The sequence below is a fragment of the Pteropus medius genome, unplaced genomic scaffold (genome assembly GCF_902729225.1).
Source record: "Pteropus medius unplaced genomic scaffold, Ma_sr-lr_union100, whole genome shotgun sequence".
Taxonomy (NCBI): Eukaryota; Metazoa; Chordata; class Mammalia; order Chiroptera; family Pteropodidae; genus Pteropus; species Pteropus medius.
In genome coordinates this window covers 13,918,658-13,935,533 of record NW_024347788.1, presented here as the reverse complement: position 1 = coordinate 13,935,533, position 16,876 = coordinate 13,918,658, and the positions used below count along the sequence as shown (strand labels likewise).

Below are 16,876 nucleotides of genomic sequence, written 5' to 3'. Positions count from 1 at the left end.
CAGGGGACGACTGGCCTCCGCCCCTGGGGACGCTTGCTGCGCGTTTTGTCCCAAGTGCCCCCTCCTCTGTCTCCTGCCTGCTCCGCCATCAGAACCACACGTCACCTGCTGCGCTGTACGTCACACACGCAATATCCGCGTCCCCACGTGCTCTGCCTCATGGGTGGGAGCAGCACCGCAGGTTGCCCAGGGAAGAGCTGTGGGGGGGCCCTCCTGTCCCCCAGAGGCCTCCACCTGGCGGTTCTGAGTGGCAGCGCCTGCTCAGGGTTGCAGGATAAGAAGCCCCCTCCATCCGCCACCCTTGCTGAGGCCAGACCGAGTCTGCCCTGAGCCATGACAAGGACAGACGTGGATGGTGTCCCTGCTGGCTGACTCCACCTGTCCCCACCGGAAACGCTAGACCCGCTCTCTACTGGGCCCCACAGAGGGTCTCCCAGGACCTGGGGACATCTACAGCCCCCTGTGTCACCTGGTTCCCAAAATACATAAAGAACTTATAATTCACCAAAACCCAAATAACACGATTCACAAGTGGGGGACTCCAGCAGGCACTCCGACAGACTGGCCTGTAGCTCATGCAAGGACCCCAGCATCGCTCCCCACTGGCGAGGTGCAGCCAGACCAGGAAGGCCAATACCAAGGAAAGTGGGGATCCAAGTGCTCGTGGCACCGCCGTGTGACCCGGCAACTCTGCTCCCAAGATCGATAAAAACACATGTCCACCCAGAATTCTGCACGTGACATTCATGACACAACCCAAGCGCCCGCTGACGGGTGACGGACAAACAAAATGCAGCACACACGCCACGGAGCCCTCCTTCCTTACGAAGGAGTGGCAGCCGTCAGGTCTGAACGGCAGTGGGACTGGACAGGGAGCCACCGGGTCACACCTTTGGCATGCCGCAGGTAGTCAGTTTCATGTCATGTAAACTTTGCAACAGTAAAAATATCTTCATGGAAGAGCCGACGCCTCCTAAAGGTGTCGAGGGACGGATGGGTTTTCAGAACTTGGCGACCCTGCAGACTGGTGACCCTTCCACGACAAAGGTTCTCGGTGTCATTTAAAAGCAGGAAAGAGGGAAAAAAAAATAGTAAACACAACTAGAAACAAACTACTTAAACCATAGCATTTGACATCCATAAGCTACTCCAAAAACGCAGGCTTCCAGGTACAAGGTGGTTTAAAACTTCATAAAACATATAACAGCTTTGAACTACACAGTTTATTCAATTTAACAGAAAGTCTATTTTAAACTTTTATGGGAATTAGAAAAACAGAATCACTGGGTAATTCAAGACATGCGACTTTTAAAAAGTGAAAACTTTAAATTTTATCCCAGTTTCTCATTTAAAGTCTCAGATGACATCTTCCCAATATGTACAAATCCGTGAATAAACGAGATGGCAGAAATGCCTTCGGTTCCCAGGCTTTGGGTCACAGCGTTCAGGGACGTTCACCTTCTCTGTAAGAAGGATTTAAGTCCCAGCCCGTTTCACATTTGTCGCTTACATTTTCCTGTTAAATCTTAGCTCTTCCTAAGTAGACATGCTGAATTCATTCACTGTTTTTCTCAGGAAGGATGTGTGTGATCCAATAATTAAAGAAAGCTGAGATTACTCTGGCATGGTCTGTAAAGCAAAAACAAAACCGAACAAAACAAAACAAAACAATAGAAATTATTTTGTAGATATTACCTTCTGGCCCAAAGTGACCCCGAAATAAGCTAATAAAACGTAACTCTGGTGTGAAGGGGATGTCGGTAGTGGACCGTACACTACACAGCAGATGTGGCCAAAAAAGTGGATGTGCTCTCTGTGTCTGGGGTTTCCTCGGGTACCAGCCCTCAAGGTTTATGAGCCCCGAGACTGATGCAGAATATCACGGCATCATGTGACATGTCTCACGTCTGAGCGCAAAGAAAACCACACGCAAACGGAAAGGAAACGGGGGAAAGTTTAGGTCGAACGTGAGCAAACTAGCAGGAACGGAGCGTGGAGCTCGGTGTGAGTGATGTGGGGTCAACACGGCATTCGAACGGCACAGCAGCCAAACGGCCTACCCCACGGGCAGCTGCTGTCAACGTCACCTGCCCCCTTTACTGTTTTGGGGGACAATGACAGCCACTAGTCAGGCCGCTTGACTGGTGAGGACACCCGTCCGGTGCGGCCGCCGAGGGTTTCATCGACAGCCGGCTGTCCTGCTTGTCAGGCTGTTAACCCCGGGGGGCACACGCTGGCCCCCGACGTCGGCCCAGGCCCCGGGCTGCCCGCGAGCCGCTCATCGGATGCAGAGGCTGGGGACGGCTGGGAGGGTCCCGGCCCGCCGCGAGCTGCGTTTCCTCCAGGGAGGAGGGTAAAAGCTCCGCACACACAGAGGGTCAAAGGAGGGTCAGGGGAGGAAATCCCACGGCAGCGCACGGTGCCTGGGGCGTGAGACCGTTCAGCAAACGGCAGGCGTGTGGGACACGTGCGTGTGCGTGCACGTGACGGAACAGAGCACGTGAGGGGGACCGGTCGCTCTCAGCAAAGCCCAGTTTTGCCGCGGCGCAGCGAGAGGCTGGCCGTGCTCGGTCAGGTGACGGGCACGAGCTGGACACTCGCCAACAGCAGACGGGACTTAGCACATGCTCTTCGTGCTTCTAGACGCTGTCAACGGACAGGAGACACTGCTGCTCACTAAGCGTCCTGAGCCGGGTTTATGCAGGAGAAAACACCTTCGGAAGCTGTGCAGGTGAAATCTGCATTAGACGCATCCAGTATTTGAGAACGAAGCTTCGCCATTTAAAAAATTTCTTTACGAAATAACTTGACATAGAAAAATTTTAAATGCATATCCTACCTGCACTAAAAAGCAATCTACTTTTACGGAAAATTGCGTCAAGTGTAAGTTTTAGCTCTAGCAACCGCTTGAAGTACACATTTGTGGTCAGAACCTGTTGTGGTCAGAACCTGTCCCATGATGTTGCCGTGAGACATGAGAGGAACGTTTCTGCTAACTCTCCGGCCGCAGTCAGGTTCGATGCTTCCAGAGCAACGCACACGAAAGTCCTCGCCACGGGAGACGGCAAAACTGAGGATGTTTCAATGATTTCACGTCGCATCGAAACTTCCTATTAGTTTAACTAATGGAACTGGCTTTATGCTATTTGAGATAAAACCGTATTAGGGAATCTAAATGCGTGACATACAGTAGGCCTGACAACCAACAGAATCCGAAAAGCTAGGTCACAGGAGTCAGATGCCACTTGTCACCTTGAAGCCCCTCCCACCCCCTCTGGGTAGGCTTTGCCCTCAGGTTCATTCCCTTCCGGCCAAGTGCCCTTATTTCTCCTGTTTTAAAAATGCAGCCTCTAACCTCTTCCTCCTACAGGCCAGGCCCATCTCCCATCTCCCTATGGCACTGCCTGCAATGTCCCCTCTGCCAGATAAAGGCTCCCCGGCCCTGGACCCCATCCCCACACCTGGACACCGAGTCCTCTCACTCTACCCAGCGTCGGCTCTTGTGGGTCCCCACGGCACACCTGCCCCTGGGCTGGTCTTTCTGACTCATGACAGCCTGCCTGGTTCCCACGCCCCACACCTGTCCTGCCGGCGGACTGCACTCGAGGCCGTGACTGTCAGTCACCCCAGTCTGAACAGCGGCCGGGAGCCTACTGGGTGCCGTCAGATCCTGTACTCGAAGCCTTCAGTAACCGCTACGTCCCTCAGAAGCGCCTGCTCACGTGGCCTGGAGCTGGCCCGGCAGTCCCGGGCACCTCCCCGCACGGCCACGCTCTGTCCAGTGCTGCACGGCAGCCCCTCCTGCTCCTCTGCATAGCTGGATCCCGGCAGCAGGACCTGAGACCATGGGGCAGGCGTCCTCTGCGGCTTCACCACGGACGCCACAGGACAGCGCCGGGCACAGGCCAGTGAGGTTATCAGCACGCGCGGGGCAGCTCCTGGTCGCCCCAAGCCCAGTCCCTGTTTGCCCTGAGGGCCGAGGGACTTACCGCCTGCTGCCACCTGCCAATCACACCGCGCCTATGATTTCGCTTGACTTGCCATCAGCGTTTTAGGTGTCTTCAGCTAGACCAAGAGGTTTTGCAGATGAAACCAGGCATCAGTCCTGTTTTGAGATTCCCTCAGGTAATCTGCAGAATGCCTTCCTTACTCGGCTAGAAGCGTGTCCCTTTCCAGTGGGGTCAGGGGTCCCTTCCCGCACGGTGACGTGCAGGCATGGTGGCCCGCCAAGCCCCGGCTTTCTGACAGTATCCGGAGTTCTGTGGCCTAAGTATTCCCGCCCCGGGCGTTCTGAGCCACCGAGCTGACCACCCACGTGCCGTGGAGACACAGCACAGTTGGCTCTGCAGCTCGTCCCGACTGGGCACCGACAAAGACCGAGGAACATGCAGAACGAGTCCCCGTCCACCCTTTCTGACCCCAGGCCTCAGACGCCACGTGCGGAGGCCGCCACACGGGCCGCCCACCAGCCGCAAGAGGGAAGGGGAGGTGACAGGCCCCTCGCTTCCTCGCGTGGTAACCAACATGGCCTACGAGGTGACAGCTCACACGTCTGCCTGTTGGGTCGCGCGTGCGTTTCGCAAGACATTTTCACAGCAAGGCCCCAGGACGCAGCCTCCCGCCCCGGGGGCCACGTGTGCACCATCCCGTCCGGTTCCCGGCTGTGGGGCGGCAGGAGCAGGCGGCACGGGGCAGCGGGCGTACGCACCGGGCGGCATGGTGCAGCGCTGTGCGAACTCGTCCAGGCTGAGCTGCAGCTGGCCGGTGTCCTGCAGCAGCAGCAGCGTCTTCATGCGATGCAGGCTGAGCACGTCCGAGGGGGCCACGCTGCCGGCCTGCAGGCTTCTCAGCAGCTCTTCACTGGCGGCCTCGAAGACCAAGTCCGGGCGCCTGGAGCCACCTACGCAAAGGCAGGACAGGACCGCTTAGCAACGCGCCTCATCCTTACCCACGTAAACGGAAGGGAAGCTTCTACCTCTTAGTTTCTACTAAGGTGGCGGTCCCCAGCCTTTGTGGCACCAGGGACCAGTGCTCCTACGAGACTCTGACGCCTGATGACCTGAGGCGGAGCTGAGGCGGTGACTCCAGCGCTGGGGAGCGGCCGCACACAGACGGAGCTTCACCTGCTTGCCTGCCGCTCCCCTCCTGCTGTGCGGCCCGGTTCCTAATGGGCCACGGACCGGTACCTGTCCATGGCCCGGGGTTGGGGACCCATGTACTAAGGGACAGCCTGGCTTCTACTTAGAATGAGATGTCTGGGGTATAAAAAGGCACCAGGAGGGGACTCAGAGCGGAACGCGGAAAAGCTTACAAGAGCCCTCCACTGTGGGCCGCAGCACAGGCCTGGCCCATGTGTCCCACCTTGTGAACCAGCCTCCAAGCACAACATGCCGCTGGAAGCTGTGACAGGGTGGACAGGACAAAGAACTGAGCTGAGCAAACGGGGGCCAGGCCCTCCCAACACCGGGATGGGAGGCGCACAGGGGATAGGTACGGGCGCCCGCGGTGGCCCCCGTGTCGCAGGGGCTCCCCACTCTGGCTGGGCGCTGCAGGCTGCGTGTCTGCATTGATCCCGCTGGGGTTCACAGAACTTTTCGAGTCTGTGGCTACGGCCTTTATCAGCTGCTAAACACCTCCAAGTCTCATCTCTTTACACAGTGGTCCGCCCGCCACGTCCTCGCCTGTGGTGGCGGTGGCAGGTGCAGATGCCTGTGGCCCAGGCCCTGCTCCTTCCCGTCTTTCCTCCCCCTCCTTCGCTCTGGTTCTGCCTGGGGCCCGTCTCCCCCATCATCTCCTGTGCTGAATCTAATCTGCTGCTCAAACTCATCTGTGAGTTAATTTCAGTGAATACATTTTCTAGGCCCAGAATTTCCATTTCATTATCTTAATAGATTCAAGCTTTCTGGCGAAGTTCTCCATTTTCTCATTTTTGAAGCTCTTAATCACAGCTGTTTAAACCTCGTCTGATGACACCCGTGTCCCCCACACGGGTTCCTTCTGCCCTTTGTCCTCATGGTTTTGGTCACGTGGTCCTGGCCCCTGGTGCCCCTGGTACACTTTCTGAACGAATACAAGCACCTGGTCAGTCCTGGCGAATGGTCTTTCCCTCCGGACAGCGGCCCCCTTGCTTCTGCTTGGCAGATGGACGGAGAGGGCACCTGACCCACTCGGGGCCGTGCTGACCGTGGGGCCTGTGTGTCCGGCACATGGCCGTCTGCCTTGGGCCCACCCAAGCTCCGGGCGTGGCCCCGTGTGCTGCACCCGGGGTCGGCTCCAAATCACCAGAAAGTCCGCTGTGGATTCAGCCTCAGCATCCGCCGAGTCCCTGCCCTTTCTCACCAGAGCTGCCCATCTCCGCCCCCACGGCCCTCTGGACCAGTGGCGCTGCCATGCCAGGGCCTGGCAGGCCCCCTCCCCGCACCCCACTGACACCCCCACTGGAAGGGGCCCAGACCAGAGGAGTGGCCGACGCAGCTGTGGCTCATGTCGCGGTCCCACCGCCTCTGAGGTCCGTCCTCTTAGGAGCTTCTCAGCTGCCTTTGGACTCGGTGCGCACTGTACCCTGCTGTCTTAGCTGTTCCCGCTGAGTGCGGGGCTGTCACAAGCCCTGCTGTCGCACGCGGTCCCCGAGCCCTGCTGTCGCACGCAGTCCCCGAGCCCTGCTGTCGCACGTGGTCCCCGAGCCCTGCTGTCGCACGTGGTCCCCGAGCCCTGCTGTCGCACGCGGTCCCTGAGCCCCACTTCTGTCCTGCAGCACCATCAGCGGTGTCTCTCATCAGTGTCATTCGGATGTTTGTTAAGGATGTTTTCAACATGTTAATACAAAGTGCTAACGAACAAGCCACAGAGGGAGGGGTCGAGGCCGTCTGTGACCGCCCTGCTGAGACTGATCAAGGAGTCACGGCATTTCGCGTCATCGCTGAGTTGGTTCCTGGCCTCCCAGACTGTCACTCAGCCCGTGTCTCTCAGTGTTGGTCACAGGAACACTGTAGCCTGCCGGCTCTGGTGTACTAAGCCGCCCCGTTCCCCTGACCTATGAGATGTCCTGCACGCCTCTGTCCTGTGTGACCAGGCTGGCTCTGAGCCAGCACCGGCCTCCTCCTCAGGTCGGCCGCGAGCGAGGCTCAGCACAAACGCACGGGTCGCCATCCGTGAGCGTAAAGCTCTTTCGTCTTCGTCTCCTATGTCTGTGCTGATCGTGACCCGGATGCTTGTGGAAGGGTTTTAACTCAGTGCGTTACAGGTGGGGAAGTAAAGTAAACGTGTCCTAGACTGGAGACGGCTCTTCACGCCTCTGCCAGCCGGGGAGAGTGAGCCAGAGCCCAGCGGACCTCCAGCGAGGCTGGCCCCAACGCGCTCCAATCGGCCGTCAGGGGGACGAGGGCGCCCTGTGCCGCCCTCTGGCTGTGCCCCGGGCTAAGTGCCAGGCAGACCTTTGGTGAGAAGAACTTAAATATTCTGACTTTTGCCATAAAAGATTTCTTATGAATAATGAATATTTTAATGTTTTGCATTTCAAATATTTAAATATTTTACTGTACTTGCTTATTTTCCTAAGTAAGTGGATGCCATTATTCAAAAGAAACACAGAAAGAAACGTACCATCATAAAAATAGATTTCTTGTGTTGACTTCAGGAAGTTGAGGAGACCATCTGCCTTTTCGCCGGTGCCTTTACCAGCTTCCTCCCTGGCGTCCTCCGGGCTCGCAGCCGCCTCCTCCCCATGGCTTCCGGGCGCCGCTTGCTGCTCGCTGCTGCCCCCCGCAGGCTGGTAGGTGAAGTCGACGCCGGGCGCCCGGGTGGGCTGGCCGGCCTCTCTCTTCCGCTGGACCCGCCGCCTCTTCTTCAGTTTCCTCCTCCTGCTCCTGCTGGCCGTGGGGCCGGCTGCGGGCTGGGACTGCAGCGCTCCTTGTAGGAGACTCTGCTGTTTCTCGAATCCTGCTTGCTCCGTGGGGACATTATCGGGACTTTTAAGGTTTTTCTTTGATTTGGGTTTTCTACTTCTTCTTCTCTTTGGTGGATCTTCAGGATCTGGGCCTATAAAAATGAAGATTCAGATACAACAATTTTCCCGTGTCACAGAACCAGAACAAACATGTTAGGCTACATACATTTCCCATTAGAATTCTAGTTTTAGTAGAAAAGGAATTTAAAATATTGACTTTAGTGATTCTCCACTGCATCCCCAGTACCTACACTACCAGGGTTCTGGGGCTTCCCACAGAGAGAGCTGAGGGCCTGCGTGTCCTTAGAACGGCAGGCATGCACAGGCACACGCTGCCGTGGGGACAGTCAGCACACGTGTGGTTTAAGGACTCAAGAGTTGCGGCAGCTGTGGGAGTGGACTTGACTCCGAGGCCGTCCCCCACAACCGACCAGCGGGCGGCCCTAATGCCAGCACGGGCCTCAGTCCCCAAGTTGTGAAGTGGGGACCTGCCTGCCCAGCTCACAGTGTAGGTGAGAGTCAGGTCTGGGCAGCGTGCTCGGCCACCACGGCTGCCATCCTGAGCCCGGCAGTGCCAGCACACGTGGACCTCCATGTCCACTATATGGAACCAAGCTGGCTGCGGCCACTCTGTCTTGCCCGCTCCGGGCTTGCTCCTGACGCAGAGGGTCTGGTGGCCGGCTCCCGACAGTACAAGGTCCAAACCTTCCCGTGGCCCCGCCCTGGCTTCCCAGAATTTGCCAGGAGGTTCTAGCAGAAGTAAAGAGGACAGTCAGTAATGTGACAGCCTGCAGATGTCACTGGCCCCCTGCTCGGGTGTCCGCAGGGCCCGCCCTGGGCTCAGTCAGGTGGCCTGAGACCAGGACAAGAGGAGAGGGCAAGAACGAGGGGTGTGGGACAAGCAGAGCTCCAGGGAACAGCTCTGACACCCTCGGCGTGTTCTTTTCCTTGCCGGCCCTGCCCCTCAAACTCGAGGGCCTTTTCCAAGGGAAAGTACCACATGCTAATTTCCGTGACTCGCTCGCAGGCCCAGCAGGACAGAGGTGCGCCTCCTCCAGGAAGCTGCCAGGCCCTGCTCCGCTCCTCCCTGCCTGGCAGCTCATCTCTTCACGCCCTCCAGCTCGAGAGAGGCAAGAGAGAAGTTTTGGGAACCTCTATCAGGGACCAGAGGTTTGACTATTTATAATCTGAGAAGCACACTGGTTTTGAAAAGCTGCTGTCCCCACAACATACCTTTCAGACATGCTAATTTTAAAAATAACCACGATTTGTCAAAATTCTCTCCGCTACTTTTTGGCACCTGCATTCTGATGAACTGCTGTAGAAACAGACACCAAAATAGCCGGTCTCCAGTCTCCCCCACTTCCCACAGCTGCACCGCGTCATGTTAACATAAGCTCAGTGTTTCAAAGGAACAAGGAGTCTCATTCTTGAGCTGAGCCTGGGTTATACACGCACGTGACAGTTCCCCTCAGCCACAGGCGTCCTGTGGGTGCTACCTGCAAAGTCATAACTGACATACGTCGCTCTAACCACCACGTGAAGGTCACTTGTTAAAATGTAATGATATCAGATGCTTCAAATGTAACAATCGGCCGCCTAAAATTCAGGACCCGATTTAGCACTGACCACATGCATTTGGCACGGTAAGACCCGGGCACGCAGACGCAGGCATGCGCATGCGCTGGCAACACGGCTCTGGGGCCGAGCCCCGGGAACGTGGCTGTCAGCAGTGCTGTGACACGCAGACGGTAAGTGTGGTGGCGGGTGTGCTCGAGGTGTGCAGTAGGAGGCGGGGCAGCCTCCAGAGACGGCGAGGACGCCAGAGAAGGTGCTGAGACCTGCCGTCTCAGCGTGCCACCGAGCCACCAGCAGAGGCCGCCTTGCCGTGGGGAGCGTGGTAGGCTGGCCACCTGAGCACCCAGTCGGGTCCAGGGACAGCACGGAGGTCCGCCTGGCTCTGCAGCCTCACTGGACTCTGAGCAGCCTGTACCCTAATGTTAAAGATGTCACCCCGGTCCTCACACTACCGGGCCCGCTGGGCAGAGGCAGAGAGCTCGGTGGCTCCCACCGCCATGAGGCCCCTTCGCCTCCCGAGGGAAGCACCTCAAGGTCAAGACCAAGACCGCTGAGGAGAATGTCCACAGCAGGCCAGTCTCCTTTCCTGCCTGGGCTGCAGGTGTCACAGTCACTCACTGAGGAGTCCGCGGGCTGGAGGTCCCCTGCACCTCGCCCTCCCAGATGTCACCGAAGGTGATGGTCACACCTGGGCCCACGGTCACCGTGCTCTCTCCCCTCTGTAACTGACTGGGGGTCAGGTCACCTCAGTCCTTCCTTCACTCTGCCCCAGAGTTAGCAATGGTCCCCGTTGCGGGGACTCCTGGGGGGCCGGCCCTGCATGCTCTGCACACTCCCCGCCCCCACCACTGGCTGCTCCGTGTCGCAATGCCACGCCCAGCAACCTGCTGCCTGAACTCGCGTCTCCATGCCCTGTGTCCCACGAGGCCTTCCCCGGCTCCCCGCTGCTCCGTCCAGTGCCCACCGGCCGGGCCAAGAGTGGCTGGCCTGCTCCTTCCACACACCCAGGCTCCCTCTGCTCTACGACTCACGAGCTCTATGACGTCCCAACGGCTTCTGTGTGGCTCTGCCAGCCGGATGGTGGCCTACGAGGCAAGGGCCCTGGGTACACCTTGCAGTCCCAGGGCCCGCCCTGTCCTGCAGACAGTGCAGCGCTTACCCACGTGAGCCGGCAGCCTCGCCCTGCTCGCATCGAAGGCTGGTGCAGCCTGGACACCTGGGTGTCCCGGGGACAATCTGAAGCCTGAGGCGGTGGGAAGGTCCAGGGAAACAATGGTGACTGAAGACCCGCAACGAAGCTGAGGGCTGAGCATCCCGTCGGCCAAAGCAAAAAGAGCACGTGCACAGCACACCTCACGCCCAGACCCGCAGACCCGTCCCCACGCACGGAGCACCTTCCAGCGCTGACTCCCAGGGGGACTTTTCACCTGGATGTCTATGGAAACGTTGGTGATGTACGGTGAGCGAGGAACAGGTTTCAGATGACAGGCTTAGAAACACGAGCTAAGAAACACCGCTCCTACACTACCTTACCCACGTGACTGTCATCCACGGCAAAGGTGGACACGCGGTGAGACGCCGGGCTGCTTCCACGCGGAGGCGCAGGGACAGAGCAGGCACACGGGCTTCTCACGCTCCGACTCGGCACAGAGTCAGCACCTACGGACGCTGGGGGCTGAGGGGCCCTGGACTCTGATGCTGGTCACCCTCTCCACGCCCCTGACAGCATGCCGGCTGGTGTGCAGCACACAAAACCCAGGGCACGCCGAGGGCACAGACACTGTCTTCTCGGTTAAACGGCCAGCTGCCTGGGGCGGCAGCGGGGGGGGGCGGAGGTGGCGCACGCGGGGTGGCGCTTCCGAGCGTCTGTTCCCTGTTCCCGCCAGCTGCCGCCTGCATCCCCCGAACCCTGAACTGCTGTTCGCTCATTAGGTGCCTGTGATGGGTACTTCTTGAGGACAAATGTTTCTTACTATCCTGGCCACCCCGCAGGGATTCAGACGTCACTGTAACAGATGATGTGACTTCACACAAGGCAGTGTGACAGGCGACTCAGCACATGGCGTTCCTGCCAGAGACGGGAGCTGACACGCCCGATGAGGCCGTCAGCATTTCCACGCGTGCCCCCAGGAGGATGTGCAGTAGGCATTCTGTCCGCAACGGCCAAATGTTACTGGTCACCTGAGAACGACGCCCACAGCAGGTCAGGAAGAGCTGCTCGGAAGCCTCGGGCGGGAAAGTACTTTGGTCTAAAGTTGTACCAAGGAATTTCAACAACCCACACACTCCAGGGAGGCGGCACCCGTTTAGGCTCGGATTCCGGGGTTAGCACAACTCCGTCCCACCCACTCCTGGCCACCTCCAAACCCAAGGGGTTCCAAGCCTGTGCCAGCCAGACAGAGAGGACGGTGCTCAGGTCTGTCTGCCTCGACCGCCGAGCACGTCCATCTCCGCAGCGGCCCGCAGCCCGTAACAAAGCTAGTGACAAGGCTCGTAAGCCCTGGGCCGGGGGCACAAGCCTGACAAGGCTAGCCGCCACCCGGGGTCTCAGCGCCAGACCTGCCGCCTGCCAGGGGGAGGACGCGGGGCCACAAGCCACAGAGTCTGGGCTTCCGCGGGCCAGGCCTGCACAGCCAGGTGTGCGGGGCACAAAGGCAACCTGCAGTTTCTACGGGTGACTGTTTATTGGTCCTGGGAATCCAAAGTAAAAGTCAGGGGCTAGAGGTCGCTCTCAGGAACAGAGGAGATGTGACTTTCTCTTCTTTCCCAACGTCAGTTCCCAAGTTCTCTTGACTGCAGCACGAAGCATCAGGCTCTCCTCCCCTCTCCGCCCCGGCCCCGGCCCCGGCCCCGGCCCCGCTCAGCCGCGCTCTGACTGTCCGCTCGCATCGCAGAGCAGGACGACACCAGCACACTGCGGTCATCAGCACTTTCTCCAGCGCTACCATTTACACGGCCCTGAAACGGCTACTTGCTGGGTAAACTCACCGCGGGAAGAGCGTTAGATGAACGGGTCGTGGAAGCCGCGAGCTGCAGCTCATCCGGACGCGGGTTCCACGTCCCCCGCCCAGCCTGAGTCTGGTTGGTAAGTTCAAAGCGCCTCTGAAAATCGGGCTGGGCGGCTCAGGGACGCTTAGGAAACTGAACTCACGGGCACGGAGGGAACTGCCCGAGCGCCGAGACTCAGCGCGGCTGCTGGACAGCGCCCGGCGTGGGAAGGTCGCGCAGGGGCCCCAGGCTCCGCCCACCGCGGAGATATCCGCGCGGGAAAGACGGTTTTCCCGCCCTGGACGTGACCCATGCTACCTGAGACCGGCTCTGGGTGACACAGTTCACCTGAAGGCTGCTCTTGACGGGCAGGTGGGCCTGTTCAGTTGTTTACTGCCTCGGCACCGGCTCTTAACAAGCATGTGCCACGTGGCCAAGAGCCACCTGTCACACCTGGGGCCACACCCACAAGCCCGCTGCCCTGCCGGTGCGTGGAGCACCAAGCTCAGCCCCAGGCCCTCTCTGCTCTAGTCCCCAAGTTCCTGTCACGGCTTCTTTGTTTACCTCTGGGCCGCCGGCCAGAGCTGGGGGCAGAGGGGCAGGGGCAGAACCCAGACGACAGGTCAGGGCAGAAAAAAACGAGGTAGAACAGACAAAGTGAGGTGGTCCCGTCACACTAACCTGGGGGCCACGTCCTGCGCCCTGCTCTGAGCCCCGAACTCCCATCTCTCCTCAGAGGGGATGGCCCAGCCCACCCCAACCCCAACCATCACCCTTCCCTACCACAGCCTCTGAAAAAGAAGACAGCACGAGGGTCCCCAACACTGGCTGCTCCCCGCAACCAGGTAAGAGAGGAAGAAACGAATGAAAAGGTTTTGCCTCGCAAACAAGTTATAAAAGTGTAGCTTGTAATAACATTGTAGCTATAGTTGCCAGTGAGTGCCCAGGTTACTGCCGACTCAGTGGAATGAATCCTCATCACTAATCCTCATCACTAATCTTTCCTTTCCTGTGAGAGAAGCGTCTGCTCTGACGCACAGCTGCCAGAGTGGCAGCCAGTGCCAGACCCATCCCAACTGCCATCCTGGAAGAGGCGGCCAGGGGCCCTCGGATCAGTGAGGGTGGCTGGTAGGGGTTCTGGAGCACAGGCTCCTGGACAAACAGCTGTTAAGAGATATGTCTGTCTGGTTGGCACTACCGTCGTCCCCTGTCCTGTGAGGACATTGCTCTCACTCCAGCCTGGTCCCTACGGAGCAGGCTGGGAAGTGGCACGTGGGCACGGGGCAGACTGAAGATCCCTCAGCAGGGACCCGGACACAGACCTGCCCCACGGCGGTCTCACAGAGCCACCTGCACGGCAGCACGTGAGGGAGCCGATGCAGCACTGAGAACACAATGAAGCACATTCACCAAAGTCATTTATCTCCATAAGAACAGAGATCGATCTTCTATTACATGAGCTATTTATCTAATAATTATATTCTAAAGATTTTCCACTGGGCTTGAAAAGATGAATATATTACCCCCTAGCGCTCCCATCTTTGGTTTCATGGTTTCTGACCCTTTAATTAAGGAGCCAGAAGATCAGTGTACTGGAAAACCACAGCTTCTCAATATCTGAGCTAATTCAGGTTCAGACTGCAGAGCCTTAGTTTATACTTGTTAGAAATCATCTGTGGAAAATTTATTTGAACATCCTACATTCCTTTAAGGAAGTCTGGCTGACGAATTACAAGGGGAATGAACTGCCACTTCCCTGCTCTAGGTAAAAGCTCGGTGTGGGGAGAGCCGTTCACACCATCGGACCTCTCAGACGCCGCCTCCCTTCACCCGCCCCACAGTCGACGACGAAGGTAACCGTTCTATTGTCCCACAAGAGATGCAAAGTAAGTTGTTTCCAAGAATATGAAATTGCTATACAATCTCACGTACTTTGAAAAAATTGGAAAATCAAGAAAAAAAGTTCTAACAAACTAAGACAACTGCTGTTAACATTCTGACGTTTAACACCAGACTTCCACCAACACGTTAACAAATAAAGCTAGAATCTCATTCGAACTTGACTCTCCGCACAGCCTAAATATTTTTCCCTGTGACTGCAAGTTCTCTAAATCGTTTTTAGTGACTGCAAAGCACAGCACAGTCCACTGTGTGGCTATGAGGTGACATGCTCACCACCTCCTAATTACAAATTTAGGTGAAGTTAATTTACAATTCCAGAGAACTGGGAAGCCAGGCTTCACCTGGAAGATGTCACCTCCCTCCTGCCCCCGGAGGACTGACTTATTACCTCCCACGTCCTCGCTGCTGGAGGAGTTCTCGGAGATGGTGCAGCTGGGTGGCTCGGGTGGACAGGGAATGAAGCCCCCAGGAGGCAAACTCACGGTGTAGAGCCGCTTCCCAGGCGGGGCCTCGGAGGAGCCACCTGCAGGAGAAAACGGGGACAACAGGGATGGGTCAATGCTGCACACGTGGTCAGACGCACCCCCCTTCCTCCAGCCACGTTCAAACAGCTCAGTCAAACCCAGACGCTGTTACAGACACTAATTTTAATACACCAAGCGTTTTGTCAGGAGAGTGAGTCAGCTATATATCCAGCCCGGAAAAAAGGACAGCCTATGATTATTTAAGTTAAGTTACTTACCATGTGAACGTCTAGATTTTTATAATATGATGTAAAAACATAACTAGTTCATGAGGAGGAAGCAGAAAGTAAAACTGCTTCACAAAACGTACCCCTCATTAGCACAGCATGAGATCGTGCTACACATTTTATTCTACATTTATGTCATACAAAATGTGCATATTCTATAATGTCGTTCAAAGTGAACATGGTATAAAATGTCCAGATACATCTAAGTCTAGTCTTTTAATGGCGACATAATAATCTGAGTAATCAGCAACCATAATTTACCTCTGTCCTAAGTGTGCACTGTCACAAAAAGCTGCTGTGACCACCCTTGTTGTATGTGACTGCACACCTGGCCCTTTAGTCCCCAGATAAATTCCTGGAGATGAATGGGTGGCGTCTCATTGGCTTTTCTGATGCTGTCGACAGGTCACATAAGGCCGCTGCCCTCTTCCCATTTTCGATGGAAAGAGGGCAAAGCAAACCTTGTGTGAGAAACACAAGCGGATACCCAACTAGTCTTTCACAGAAAAAGGCATGTTTTTTAAAACAAGGACTGAACAAAGTCACTAATACCGATTGCAGACATTTGATGTCAAGATGTTTAACGGTAAAACAGCTGGAAATGTTTTCGAATCCTCTGCCACCGATAGATCTCACTTTCTTGAGGGTAAGATGCAAGAGTTCTAGTTCTTGACTTAATCTGGCCCACTCCAGCCGGTGAGTCCCCGCGTCACTGTGCTGGAACCAGGTGGGGGGTTCCAGCATGGACTTCCCCGGATCCAGGAACAACGGCCCTGGGTCAGGATCATGCTCCACAGAGCAGGTTTGGAAGGTTTTACTCGGCTAAATCCTTCTCACTAAGCTGAACAACTAGCATCAGCCCCCTCACTAGCTACCTGCGCGCAGACGGGGGCCTGGAAGCCGCGCTGAGTCCGGCAGCGGGGGGCCAGCGGGGGGCCGGGCGCACCCCCGAGAGCTCAGACATAAGCTTGGGGGCGACGTCAACGGGCGGGCTTTGGATGACGAAGCCACATAGTCCTGGTCGTGTAAGCCGCAGAGACTTGAAGTGAAGCTGTGGGAGGGTCTCCCCATGGCCCCTCCCAAGGCCAGTCACTGAAAGGGAGGGTCTGCTCTGTTTTGCAATAGGTCCAGCCTGATCTTCTCCTGCATTCTGAGCCCCCGAAGTAGGAATCATGCCAGACCAGCGCCGCTTCACTTTTGTGTCAGACGCCGTGGAAGGGGAAGGGGCCTGCACATACAGAGAGATGTCCCGCCCCACACGCATAGGTATCTCCTGTAGGTGAAGGCGACCACAAGGGGTGTCTGCAAGTAGATGGGAGGCACAGTGAGGCCCCTGGTCTCTGCCTTTTTCCCCCGCCTTCTGGATTTCCGTGACGCCAGCTTCCCCCAATCTCAGAGCTGAAGTCTCTGCCTCAGGAGCTGCACTCCAGACCTCATACTGTGCCATCACCACCACCTGACCTGCCTGCAAGCTCCGGCCTGCCAAGTGGCTACCTTTCCTGGGGCTGAGGAGAAGCTGCGCGGAGGTTGGGTCACCGGCCCCATGCAGCCCCGGCCCCGGGCAGTGACTTTACTCCTGGCTTCCACTTCAGAGCCGTCAGCGCACTGACCAACCCCGCCCCGTCCTCCGCCCAACAGAGCCGCCGTCTTCCCTCCTCCCTCCCTTCCCTCTTTCTCTTAAAAGATTGTCATTTTTTTTCTTCTCCACTCCA

General features: G+C 57.1%; 1 protein-coding gene across 1 annotated transcript in view; it reads right to left on the bottom strand.

Annotated features, from left to right (window-relative positions):
* Positions 1–1,163: 1,163 nt before the first annotated feature.
* ERICH1 (glutamate rich 1) overlaps positions 1,164–16,876 on the bottom strand; it is a 19,453-nt gene continuing 3,740 nt past the window's right edge. The window contains exons 2-5 of the mRNA XM_039877302.1: positions 14,802–14,936; positions 7,603–8,037; positions 4,709–4,900; positions 1,164–1,629 (exon numbers count right to left, since the gene is read on the bottom strand). Of these exons, the coding sequence (XP_039733236.1) occupies positions 1,556–1,629; positions 4,709–4,900; positions 7,603–8,037; positions 14,802–14,936 (836 nt within the window). The 3' untranslated portion in view covers positions 1,164–1,555. The remainder of the gene's footprint in view (positions 1,630–4,708; positions 4,901–7,602; positions 8,038–14,801; positions 14,937–16,876) is intronic.